Source organism: Spermophilus citellus, assembly GCF_964194105.1.
Source record: "Spermophilus citellus genome assembly, chromosome: 3".
Lineage (NCBI taxonomy): Eukaryota > Metazoa > Chordata > Mammalia > Rodentia > Sciuridae > Spermophilus > Spermophilus citellus.
The window spans coordinates 139,041,158-139,055,292 of record NC_138184.1 but is presented as its reverse complement, the minus strand read 5'-3'; the positions used below and the strand labels follow the sequence as shown (position 1 = coordinate 139,055,292).

General features: G+C 36.1%; 1 protein-coding gene across 6 annotated transcripts in view; it reads left to right on the top strand.

Annotated features, from left to right (window-relative positions):
• BBS9 (Bardet-Biedl syndrome 9) overlaps positions 1-14,135 on the top strand; it is a 512,444-nt gene that overhangs the window by 444,977 nt on the left and 53,332 nt on the right. Inside the window, exon 22 of one of the 6 annotated variants that reach the window (XM_081288278.1) lies at positions 12,529-12,658. The exons of the other annotated variants lie outside the window; for them this stretch is intronic. Within the exon in view, the coding sequence (XP_081144404.1) occupies positions 12,529-12,563 (35 nt within the window). The 3' untranslated portion in view covers positions 12,564-12,658. Of the gene's footprint in view, positions 1-12,528; positions 12,659-14,135 lie in introns of those variants that run through there. 6 annotated transcript variants of the gene reach the window in all.

Sequence of the window (14,135 nt, the reverse complement as noted above, 5' to 3'; positions counted from 1 at the left end):
ACCAGCAAAATTAAGCTTTAGGTTTGAAGATGAAATAAAGACCTTCCACAATAACAAAAGTTGAAAGAATTTGCAACTAGAAAACCGGCACTTCAAAACATCCTTGGAAAAATATTACATAAAGAGGAAATGAAAAATAACAATGAAAACCAACAGTGGGAGGTAGTACAGTAAAGGAAAAACTAATCAAAGAGGAAAAACAAATCAAGTTAAATAACAAAAATAAATAAATATGGCTGGGAATAGAAACTATATCTCAATAATAACCCTAAATGTTAATGGCTTAAACTCACCAATCAAAAGACATAGGCTAGTAGAATGGATTTTTAAAAAAGAACCAACAATATGCTGCCTACATGAGACTCATCTGATAAGAAAAGACACACACAGACTGAAGGTGAAAGTTTGGGAAAAATCATACCACTCACATGGACCTTGGAAGCAAGCAGGGGTGTCCATACTCATATCAAATAAAATAGACTTCAAGCCAAAGTTAATCAAAAGGGATAAAGAAGGACACTACATACTGCTCAAGGGAACCATACACCAACAAGACATACCAATCATTAATATATATGCCCAAAACAATGGTGCAGCTGTGTTCATCAATCAAACTCTTCTCAAGTTCAAGAGTCAAATAGACCACAACACAATAATCATGGGTGATTTTAACACACCTCTCTCCCCATTGGACAGATCTTCCAAACAAAAGATGAATAAAGAAACTATAGAACTCAATAACACAATTAATAACTTAGACTTAATTGACTTATACAGAATATATCAACCAACATCAAGCGGATACACTTTTTTCTCAGCAGCACATGGATCCTTCTCAAAAATAGACCACATATTATGCCACAGGGCAACTCTTAGCAAATACAAAAGAGTAGAGATACTACCATGCATTTTATCTGATCATAATGGAATGAAATTGGAAATCAACAATAAAATAAGGAAGAAAATTTCCTACATCACATGGAGAATGAACAATATACTACTGAATGAACAATGGGTTACAAAAGATATAAAGGAGGGAATTAAAAAATTCTTAGAGGTAAATGAAAACACAGAACATACAAAATCTCTGGGACACTACGAAAGCAATACTAAGAGGAAAATTCATTGCATGAAGTTTATTCCTCAAAAGAAGAAAAAGCCAACAAATAAACGACCTCACATTACATCTCAAAGCCCTAGAAAAAGAAGAACAAATCAGTTGCAAATGCAGTAGAAGGCAATAAATAATTAAAGTCAGAGCTGAAATCAATGAAATAAAAATAAAAGAAAAAATTGACAAAACTAAAAGTTGATTATTTGAAAAAATAAATAAGATTGATAGACCCTTAGCCATGCTAACGAAGAGAAGAAGAGAGATAACCCAAATTACTAGCATATGGGATGAAAAAGGCAATATCACAACAGACACTAAAGAAATACAGAAGATAATTAGAAATTATTTTGAAACCTTATACTCTAATAAAATAGAAGATAGTGAAGGCAATGATGAATTCTTTAAGTCATGTGATCTGCCCAGATTGAGTCAGGAGGATATACACAACTTAAACAGACCAATATCAAGTGAGGAAATAGAAGAAGCCATCAAAATATTACCAACCAAGAAAAGCCCAGGACTGGATGTATATTCAGCTGAGTTTTAAAAGACCTTTAAAAAAGAACTAATACCAATACTCTTCAATCTATTTCAGGAAATAGAAAAAGAGGGAGTACTTCCAAATTCATTCTATGAGGCCAATATCACCCTGATTCCAAAACCAGACAAAGATACCTCAAAGAAAGAAAACTTCAGACCAATATCTCTAATGAATATAGATGCAAAAATCCTCAATAAAATTCTGGCAAATCGGATACAAAAACATATCAAAAAGATTGTGCAGCATGATCAAGTGGGATTCATCCCTGGGATGCAAGGATGATTCAACATACGGAAATCAATAAATGTAATTTATCACATCAATAGACTTAAAAAACCATATGATCATCTTGATAGATGCAGAAATAGCATTTGATAAAATATAGCACCCCTTTATGTTCAAAACACTAGAAAAACTAGGGATAACAGGAACTTACTTCAACATTGTAAAAGGTGTCTACACTAAGATTCAGGCCAGCATCATTCTAAATTGAGAAAAAATCTGGAACAAGACAGGGATGCCCTCTCACCACTTCTATTCAACATAGTTCTTGAAACACTGGCCAGAGCAATTAGACAGATGAAAGAAATTAAAGGAATAACTATAGGAAAAGAAGAACTTAAACTAGCACTTTTTGCTGATGATATGATTCTATACCTAGAAAACCCAAAAAACTCTACCAAGAAACTTCTAGAACTAGTAAATGAATTCAGCAAAGTGGCAGGATATAAAATCAACACCCATAGATCAAAGGCATTTCTGTATATGAGTGACAAATCCTCTGAAAAGGAAATGAGGAAAACTACCCCATTCACAATATCCTCAAAAAAATAAATAAAATACTTAGGAATCAACTTAACAAAAGAAGTGAAAGATCTATACAATGAAAACTATAGAACCCTAAAGAGAAAAATTGAAGAACACCTTAGAAGAAATGAAAGATCTACCTTGCTCATGGATAGGCAGAATTAATATTATTAAAATGACCATACTACCAAAAGCACTATAAAGGTTCAATGCAATTTCAGTCAAAATCCCAATGGCATTCCTCATAGAAATAGAAAAAGCAATCATGAAATTCATCTTGAAAAATAAGAGACCCAGAATAGCTAAAGCAGTTCTAAGCAGGAAGAGTGAAATAGGTGGTATCGCTATACCAGACCTTAAACTATACTACAGAGCAATAGTAACAAAAACAGCATGCTACTGGCACCAAAACAGGATGGTAGACCAATGGTAAGAATAGAGGTCACAGAATCACAACCACCTTACATTAGACAAAGGTGCCAAAAGCATGCACTGGAGAAAGGATAGCATCTCCAATAAATGGTGCTGGGAAAACTGGAAATCCATATGCAACAAAATGAAATTGAATCCCTATCTCTCACCATGCACAAAAGTTAACTTAAAATGGATCAAGGATCTAGGAATTAAACCAAGAGACTCTGTGTGTAATAGAAGAAAAAGTAGGCCCTAATCTCCATCACATGGGGCTAGGCCTCAACTTCCTTAATAAGACACCTATAGCACAAGAATTAAAACCAAGAATCAACACATGGGACTGATTCAAACTAAAAAGTTTTTTTCTCGGCAAAAGAAGTAATATGTGAGGTGAATAGAGGGCCTACATCCTGGGAACAAATTTTTATCCCTCATACATCAGATAGAGTTCTAATCTCTAGGTTATATAAAGAGCTCAACAAGATAAGCACCAAAAAAACACAAATAATCCAATCAATAAATGGGCTAAGGACCTGAACAGACACTTCTCAGAAGAGGATATACAATCAATCAAGAAATATACAAAAAATGCTTATCATCTCTAGCAATCAGAGAAATGCAAATTAAAACTACTCTAAGATACCATCTCACTCCAGTAAGAATGGCAGCCATTATGAAGACAAACAATAACAATTGCTGGCGAGGATGTGGGGAAAAAGGTACACTCATACACTGCTGGTGGGACTGCAAATTGGTGCAGCCAATTTGGAAAGCAGTATAGAGATTCCTTGGAAAGCTGGGAATGGAACCACCATTTGACCCAGTTATTCCTCTTCTCAGACTATACCCAAACGACCTAAAAACATTATACTACAGGGAAATAGCCACATCAATGTTTATAGCAGCACAATTCACAATAGTTAAACTGTGGAGCCAACCGAGATGTCCTTCAGTGGATGAATGGGTAAAAAAAAATGTGGCATTTATACACAATGGAATATTACTCAGCACTAAAAAAGAATAAGATTATGGCATTTGCAGGGAAATGGATGGCATTAGAGAAGAATATGCTAAGTGAAGTTAGCCAAACCCCAAAAAACAAATGCCCAATGTCTTCTCTGATATAAGGGGGGTGACTAAAAATGGGGTAGGGAGGGAGAGCATGTGAGGAAGATTACCTCTAGATAGGGAATAGGTGTGGGAAGGAAAGTGAGGGAGAAGGGGAATAGCATGGATGGTGGAAGGAGACCCTCATCATTATACAAAATACATGTATGAAGATGTGAATTTGGTGTCAACATATCTTATATACAAACAGAGATATGATAAATTGTGGTATAAAGGTGTATTAAGAATTGAAATGCAAAAAAACTAATGAGAGCTCATGTATAATGGCATAATTTGGTATGAACATACTTTATATACAGAGTTATGAAAAATTGTGCTGTGAATGGATAATCAATGTTGTAATGCATTCCGCTATTGTCATGTATGTAAGAAATTTTTAAAAAGACTTATTATATGTCACATTATTTTCTTTTTCCCCCTATTTTTATTGGCACATTATAATTGTACATAATGTTGGGAGTTGTCATTATATATTCATACATGCACATATCATTGTTTTAAAAAATTTAAATGCATGTATGATGAGAGTATTTACATGTATATGGGGCAGACCCAACAATTGGGCCCATTCCTATTACTTAGTCACTTTTAATTCTGGGCAATGTAACTGTCCAAAAATAGGAATGCTTTACTTTTGACACTGCTTAGCCATGACAAGAAAAGATGACATTCTTTCAGAATTGTCATGCTGAATTAAGCCAGGTCCATGCTGCCAACCTTTTAAAAAATCTTTTAATACTAAACTTTTTATTCAAAAAAAACATTTTTAGTGTGTTTATTCCAATAAATTGTTGGACGAGTCAAAAACTCTTCTGATTTATACATAGTGTGGATAACAGTTAAAACTTTAAATAAAACAAGTTCTCATTTCTGATGTTTCTTAGTGCGTATAAAATTCCTATTCTAAAAAGTAAACATCTTTTATTGTTCAGAAGAATGTTTCAACTCCATGCTCTTTAAAAAATAATTAGCTTTTTATTCTTAAAATGCTTAATGTTTTAAAACAAATATTTTAATTAACTAGAATTTTTGTATTCCTTTCAAGTCTGCTTTCTGAACCAGAGTTCAGGATTATACAGTAAATGTTACCTACAAACAGTGATGTCATTCCCTTGCTCTCAGAAGCCATGATTTATGCTAATGCTAATAGGTAGTTTTTATTTAGTACAGGTGTTTGCACATTGGTTGAACTAAGATATTTTTGTCATTTGTTTAAAATAGTCTTGGAAACCACTACACATGTAAATAAGAAGCAAATACATTGTCCTAGTGAATATCAAGGTAAAGCGGGGGTGGGGGGGTGGGGGGGCAGGCTCCAGTTTATTGCCACTGTAGTCACAAACAAAAATCATGGCAGGTAGGTGCAGAAGTCTGGTTGGGTTTCAATGAAAAAGATCAAGTTCAATAAAGCACATCTTATAAACAAATAGTCAGTATACACGACTGCATACTTGTGCAAATAAATGCCTCATGTTTTTTAATCTTTTTTTAAAGACATATTTCCTTTCAGAATTAAGTAAAACACCAGACTGTGATGATTTTTTAAATTTAATGTGTAAACTCATACAAAAATCAATAAGTTATATACTTTCTCTGTTATTTGCATTAAAAATCACATGATATACCACCCAAGATTCAGAACCCTAAGGTGATTTGTGAGTGCTTACTCTGGGCAGGTGTTGTTCTAGGTACTGAGGCACAGTGGTGAACCAGACAGACACAATCCTGACCCTCAGGGAATTTGCATGCTGGCAGGGGACAGTCACTATACAGGAAAACAAAGTTCAAACAATGAAAAGTACAATGCAGAAAAGTAAATCAAGATGAGGGGAAGAGGGCTGATTATAAATCTTTTTTTTTTTTTATACCAGGGATTGAACCCAAAGGCACTAACCACTGAACAACATCCCCAGCCCTTTTAATATTTTATTTAGAGACAGGATCTCGATAAGTTACTAAGGCTGGCTTTGAATTCAAGATCCTTCCACCTGAGCCTCCTGAGCCATGCTGGGATTAGGAGTGTGCTCTACTGCACCTGGCAATTTTTGTTTATATCTTTTTTAGGACCCAAGCCTCTTTCTATTTTTCTTCATTTAGTGAAATAAGAAGCTGTCATATTTTATTATTTGAGACAGATTCATTATGTTACTAGTTCAATTCTGTTTGGTTCCATAATATTTAGATTAGTTTATTACTGTTAATATTAAAATTGTCTGATCAAAAAATCTGTTTCAGTTTTCAGAAAAGAAGCAAAGCAATTCTTGAGAAGTTTTCCTAATAAAGAAATTTAACAAACTGGCTGTAATGATCATTAAAACATTTTATGCCATAAAAATAATATTCTTATTATCTTCATTGTGCCTTTGAGTTTATTAGCGACTGTTAAAAGTCTGCTGTCTCATGGTATCATCTCTGAGGGCAGAGACCGTGATTCATTCCCACATATTTAGAATTTAATACAATTGGAACTAAAAGGTATTCAACAGATCTTTGTGGAATTAATTTGAATTGAATCACTTGCTGAACCATTATTTCCTCTCTTTCTCCTTTATGCTACTCTGTTCTCTGTTGTCCCCACCCCACCTCCTGGCAAATGCATCCACCTTCGTCTGTCCCTCAACTGGCCTGTATTCTTCACTCTTGAAACTTGTGGATTTCTCCTCAAGGTTCCATGATAGTTCCTAGACCTGGGCAAATCTTTGTCTATTCTTAGATGTACTCTGTAACTAGAAATGAATGCTAAAATTAAACATAAAACTGACCTATTCCTTCTGCCTCCTTTCATGCTGTGTGACATTACCTGAGCCTTTCTCTGCTAATCAGGTTTTTGAGTGAATTTCTATCTTTTTCCCAAGAGTTAATTTCTGTTGTTTTGCTCAAACTCAAATCTCTTTTCTCCTAAATGCACTGTTTAGTTTAGGTCTTCTGCACAGAAGACCTCTCTTCTGCTGTACCTGGGGAGCTCAAGCCTTTCCAGAGCAGACTTCACTTTCCACTACTTCACTTCAAAATTTATTGGTAATTTTATTTATCTTTTGTCTTTCTGTTCTTTCTCAGGAAAAGACATGCTTAGTCTTAGGATCAAAATCAGGCATTCCTTGGCCTGGAGGTCTCTACTTCTCCTGGCTCGCTCTCTCTATCCACTTCTCCATCTACAACTCTCCCTCCCAATTCCCCTTGCCCATTCCATCCTGGCTGCACAAGTCTCCTTTGCCTTCACTCATCAAACTTCTTTCTGCCTCTGGTCTTTGCATATGCTTGAAAATGTCTTCTATTCACTCCCAAACACCCCCACTCTGCCCTTGCCTGCCACCCTACTCCATATACACATGTTCACTGGCTAACTTGTATACATTCTCATATCTCGATTTATAGGTCACTTTCCTGTAAGAAGTCTTCTGTGACTCCTGTTATTCTTGCTTATGATCTCTTGGACTTTTTCTTTATAGCTGAAATATAATTCATATTTGGATCTTTGTTATGAGTTGTATTATTGTATTTCCCTATTATACCAGCTCTGTCTGCATGGAATGGATATCCTAACGACAACTGATGGATCAATTGCATCCCTCCTTTTCTTATTTCCTCAGAGACCTTATATCTTCAAATTAACCTCACTTGACCTGTCAGATAGTTCTTTAATGTTATTCCTTTCCCATTTCTAAACTTTTCTCAGTTCTCCTTTGTTTCAGTAATGCCTCCTGACTATTCATGTTATTTTATAAACTGTCTTTTTAAAAACTCTCTTCCAGACTTATATATTGTATCAGTTACATTGTGGCCTCTTAAATATGAATTTAGAATGAAGCATATGTGACAATTCTTGTTTTGACCCTGGAAAAAAGATTAACAACATAATGAACACATATAAGGTCCTTAAAAGGGTGAAATTTATTTATGAAATTTATCTATTTATAAAATAGGACAATTTTGTTTTCAATTAACAGCTATTTTTTATACTGCCACAGTGTTCACATATAGAGCTGATTATTAAGAAGATTATTAATAATATGATTATTAAATAAGAGAGAGACAAGATTCTTACCCTGATGGAGCTCACATTCTGTGGGGGAGCCAGATAATAGACAGTTATAAAACAAAATAGGAAAATTGCAGGTTGTATTAATTGTGGTGAAAGAAGAGTTGAGAGATTTCTTGGTGGATGAAGAGAGTTTGCAGGAAGAGCTATATCATGTACTGTTCCTTACATTCCATGCAAGGAATTTAAATGATAGTTATCCAGTGAATAGAAGGAAGCTATCAAGTAGTCTTAAGTAGGGAAGATACATGATCTTATCTATGCTTTTAAAAATTACTATGACTGGTGTATGGGGAATGTATTAGAAAATAGCTGGAATAGAAACAGAGATAGCTAAAGAGACTATTGTAGATGTGTGAGTGAGAGGCCATCTTGATGGGTTGTGTCAAAAGAGGTAGAAACAGATCTAAGGCATATTTTAGAGGCCAAAATATATAGAACTTGGTGGTGGACTGCATGTAGAGGATGAAATAAAGGGAGGGGAAAGAAATGATTTCTGGAATATTGGCTTTAGTGAAGAGGTAGACAGTACTGCTGTTGGTGAACTGGGAGAGTCTGAGGGAAGAACAGTATTGTAGGATGTGGGTTGGGGGATGGCAGAACCAGAGGCTCAGTTTTGGCTGCGTTCCATCTGAGAGGCCTGGCTGGCATCCACTTGTAGATGTCAAGTGGACTGGAGTGCAAAGTTAAAGTCTGAACTGCAGATAGACTGTTGGGAGATGGAAGCTATTTGTGTTGTTCCAAGCTGGATGGACTCACTTACATGGGGAGAGGAAAGAGAAGGGGTCTGATCTAAGCTGAGTGACTTCCAACATCTAGAGGTCAGGTAGAAGGGCAGGAGCCAACATCGGAAATTGAGGAGAAGCAGCCAAGGAATGAGTAAGAGGGAAACTGTGAGAAAGTAGCCACATGGAAGCCAAGAGAGGGAGGATTTCCAAGGTCAGCACATGGAACATGGTAAGGGCAGAGATAGGAGTGGCATACTTCTTCTACCTGGAGTCTTATAGGTTTTGCAACATTTCTTCTTATATATATTCATTCCTTATCACTAATGAAAAGTTTTACATGTATCTTGATAGACTTTTTTTTTTTAGTATATAGGGATAGCCAATATAGATGACATATCAATGAGCCCATATCCCATCTTGTTTTTTCTTCAGAGGACACAGAAAAATCCCAAGTTTTCTAACTAGAGCAATTCCAAACTTATTATTTTAGGTCCAAGCTCATCATTATCTAGCTTACTTGTTCCTTCTCTTATTCCTCTTCTTTTTTTCCCTTTTGTGGCACTGGAAACTGAATCCAGGGCCTCATGCATGCTCGGCATCTTCTCTTTATTTTGAACTGTTAGCTCCAGTGTTGTGGTTTGGATGTGATATGTTCCCCAAAAGCTCATGTGTGAGACAATGTAAGAGCATTCAGAGGTGAAATGACTGGGTTATGAGAGCCGTAACCCAACAGTAAATTAATCCCCCTAATGGGGATTAACTGAGTGGTAATTGAAGGTGTGTATGTTGTGATTGGAGTAGGTGGGCACTGGGGGCATGCCTTTAGGGTATATATTTTATATCAGGCAAGTGGAGTCTCTCTCTGCTTTCTGATCATCTTGTGAGCCACTTACCTCCACCACACTCTTCTGCTGTGATGTTTTACCTCACCTCAAGCTGGCTGTCTGTGGATTAAGACCTCTGAAGCCATGAGTCCCCAAATAAATTTTTCCTCCTTTAAAATTGTTCTTGTCAGGTCATTTAGTCACAAAAGTGAAAAAGCTGACTAAACATTCAGTTATACCAGTTTCTTTACTTATTCTTTCCTTACATTCCAGGAACTTTAGCAAGCAATAGAAAAACAATGGTGAGCAAAACAGACATAGTCTCAGTTGTCATGTAGCCTATATTTTCAGTTTATGAAGTCAGCATACATACATTTTGTTTCCCAAAATCTTTCTACCTTATTTAGCTTGAGATCTTTGCTGCTTGGTTCGTGGATTCTAGCCTTGCCCATTGCGCAGTATATACTGATACAGGTGAAAAACCAGCGAACTATGTCAAAAGCACTCTCAATATTACATTTGACAAAAAGTTTTGTAATTTTCACATAGCTTGTTGCCCCATAAAAAGGTTAACAGCACATTTTTTAAAAAAATAAATTAATAAGTATTTATAGGAAAAAATGTTCAATTACAAAATGAGATAAATACAATGAGGGCAAGAGATGATGGAGGCTCAGACCTACGAATCAACAATGGAGATGAAATCAGCAGGGCTTGGTAGTTGATTGGAGAGAAGGGTTCAGGGGGAAAAGAGGTATCAGGGAGAGCTCCATTTGGCTGGTTCCAGGTAGCTGGTGAGCCATTCATTGAAAAGGCATCTTTGGAAGAGGATAGAGTTTGAAGGGGACAGATTATGAGTTTAGTTTTGTCCGTGAGTGCTCATCCAATGTCTGCCTTTCCTGGAGAAAGGCTTCCCTGAATATTCAACCCTTTGCTGACTACTCTCACTCCTAGATTAAATAATGTTAGCAATTTCATATGCTTCAACCTGTTACTGTCACAGTACTGCCCAGTGGCACTTAGCTTTATACTGTTTCTCTAATTGCTCTGTGTTATAAATGAAGACATGAAATCCATGTGAGTATAAATTCCATTATGACTATTTTTGTTTATTACAGCTGACAACATGTGGCAGAGCATGGTGTTTTAAAACACTGCATACTTGGATTTCCTTGAGAATATCCTAATTATGGGTTAATTCAGAATCTATAAAAAATTATTAGACAGTGGTATCTTTCAGGGCAACAGGAATGAATGAGTTTATTAATAGAGAATAAGTAATACACTCCACAGTTCTAATGGAATTTGTTCCCTATCTGAAACTTTTTAAAAATTAAAGTTGTGAAACCCTTATCACCTATCATGTTAACTGAGCCTCAAGTGAAACACAAGAGTGATGAACTTTCAAGAGTTTTCCCAGTCTGAAATTTTGCTTCTTGTGTGTTTTTCCCTTAGTACATTATAAAACATCATCTAAGTTTGTGTCTTTAATAGAATTTGATAGTCTTCTCCATAGTGTTTCTCAAATTAGCTTCAGAAATTTCAGCATTGGAAAATTGGAATTTTTATTTTCCCAGCTGTTTAAATGTAATATATTTGAAGACAGAGGCACTGTCCTGTAAGTTTATAGCCTAAATAAATCTATTTTAAAGGTGTGCTGGTCAGAGGCCAGGTGGCATAATGGGATGACATATGAGCTATTCATATTTGAAGACCTGGCACTAAATTCATCTTGAGATGCCAGGAAAATGACTTTAGAGGTGTCAATTTGCTGGAGTCCTTGGTGGGCATCTGAGAACATCACAGATCTGCTGTAAGGTCTAACATAATGTATCCTCTGTAAATTATATTGCCACGTTAGCCACCTAAGGTACAAAAGGGCAGTTTGAATGACTTTAGGAGGCATTCCAAAATCTTGTTTTAATGAGTAATGAGAAGTCCAAGCTGGCCTGCAAGAAGACCTGCCTAATCTAAAGGGTTGTATGTAGGACTGGGAGTTGAAATTTAAGCTTTTCCATTTCTCTAATCTTTATCTGGCTCATCAGTTATTCAACAAGTACTTACTTAAACCCCTTTCTGTTGTCATTTTAGGCATGAATTTTCTAACGAAACCAGTTACCTTTCCTTCCCTGGCTTCAATTCTCCTGCAAATGCCAATAATAATATTTCAAAGACGTGTTGTGAAGAACTTATTGGTACTCCAAAAAATACTATGATAACCCTGTCTTAAATACTTGTAAAATCATCTCTCAATAATCCCAAGGTGCTTAATTGGACTGCTTATCTGAAGATCTTTTGCTTTTTTTCATTTTCATCTGCCAAAGGGTCTAGTAATTACATGCTCAGTTTCCATTTGAGTAACTTTGAATTACTTTAAAGCCCATCATCATTAATTTATATTTAATATCTGAACCTAAGCTTTCCTTATGGTAGTAATACATTGTGTGCTAGCCAGAACCATCACTTAATTTGAAAACGCATAACATGCTCAAAGGTACCATTCAAATTTTGTTTTTTACTGTGGAAATGAAATTTAGTCAGAGACTTACCCTCTATTAACTCTACCCATTTAGTTCTACTCCTTTTGTATTTAGCTTTGGTGCTTTGGGGGGGTTAGTGATTCATTGTCAGATGGGGCTCCAGTGAAGAGGGTAGTGATAATGGACCATGACAGCTGATGAGGGGCAATCCTGGACAAAGTGCGTCCTCTTTCTCTACCCAAGAGGAGGGTTCAGTCTGAAACTAAGCTGCACAGGGATCTGTGGCATTTCTAAGGAGTCCATCTAAGTTGATAAGCTGTTTCTAGACTCTTCTTTCCAGCCATCCTACAGTTAGCTACAGACATCCTTCATGAATTGCAGAATGCTGAGGGAGGAAGATGGTTTCACATTTGACTTTTCTTCCCCTCAATTTTTTTTCTTTACCTCTGTTAGGATCTCGGTATGCTTATGTCAGTGAGCATCTGTGATATAATCCTCGACATGCAACATCCCAAGTTTTATGATATAGCCTGTTGATTGCTTGGTGGCACCCTTTGATGGCTCATGAAGTCAGTTCATAAAACCGAGGTGAGCCGGCAACAAATAGAAATTATTTAACTGAAAAGGTGGTTTGGAGGTAAAATATACTTTGATAATTGTGTCTTGGAATTAAAAATTCATTTATTCTACAAATATTTATGGAGTACTTACTCTGTGCTCATTACCATACTAGAACCTGGGTATACAATGAACAAAATAGACAAAGACTATCCTAATAAAGTATCCAGACTAGTGGGGAAGGAAATAGTACAAAAACAGCAAAAAAGATAAACTGTGATATTATGCGGGCAGTGAGTAGGGGGTAGTGTGATAATGGTAGGTAAAGGAGGTTCTCAGACCTTTCTGAGTAGGGAAACATGTAAGGTGAGACTGGAAAGTTGGAAAAGAGCTAGCATATGACAATCCCTTGGTGGTCTCAGGAATAAGAGTGGGGATTGGAGTGGTGGACATTCCAGTTTAAGGGAACAGAACACGCAAAGGACTTGATGGAGGTAGGAAAGGAGGCCCATGTGTTTGGGGACAATGCTATGAAGTAGCATCAGTTAGGTGGGCAGGAGCCAGATTATAAAGGAGGCCTTTTTTCAAAATTTGGGTTTTATTGGAAATGAAAATTCTCGAACTGGGCCACTTTTTAGATGAATCTTTTATTTCCTAGACCAAATGAAAGGTGACAGTCTTAACCTTGAATAGCCAGTCTATATTCACAGTCCAAAATAATTGTGAGCAGAGCCAGAAGCATGTTGAAAAAGCATTTTGTTATAATCAAAAGGCCTGCCACTGCTCACTTCTCAGGCATTTATCACTTGAAAGTAAAGGAATAGAAAAGTTTAAAAGGCTGCTGCAATAACATTTGGGAAAATGAATAATTTAAAGAGAATGAAATCATGAATAATGAATTTAAAAAAAGAAACCATGCTTGTGATTAGAGATTCATAATTTTCATTTTACAGCAAAATAGAGTTGACTGCCATACATTCCTGACTGACTTGTCTAAGTACAATTAGGCCCAACACATTAGTGCCTTGATGTGCAGGGTTAGGACTGGCTTCTTGTGCCAAAGCCATTAAATTTTAATGTATTCAGGTTAAGCATAAGTGGTCACAGATGATTCATAATGCTTCTCCCTGCTTTTGGTGAAAATGATCGTCAGGAAGAGAATTGTCCCCAATGGCCACACTAATCTTTGTAGTTGATTTCCTAAACATTTTTGTGTCCGTAGGAGACCAGGAATAAACATTGCACAGCTGATGGGTAAAGCACTATGATAATTGCTCAGAAACCACAGGAAATTTGATGATGATAAAGTAGAACTCTGTGACTCTTGACATTTATTTTTAAATTCTTAGTGTCAGGAAGATACAAGTGATATAAACTGCTCTTTAAGAATAGAATTAGTCAACAATGAGGCTTTTTTTAACCTCTTTTTCTTCTCTAAGTAATAAATGCCAAGAGTTGCCACAATATTATAATCTCTTCATTTAGCTGTCAGGCACAGAGGC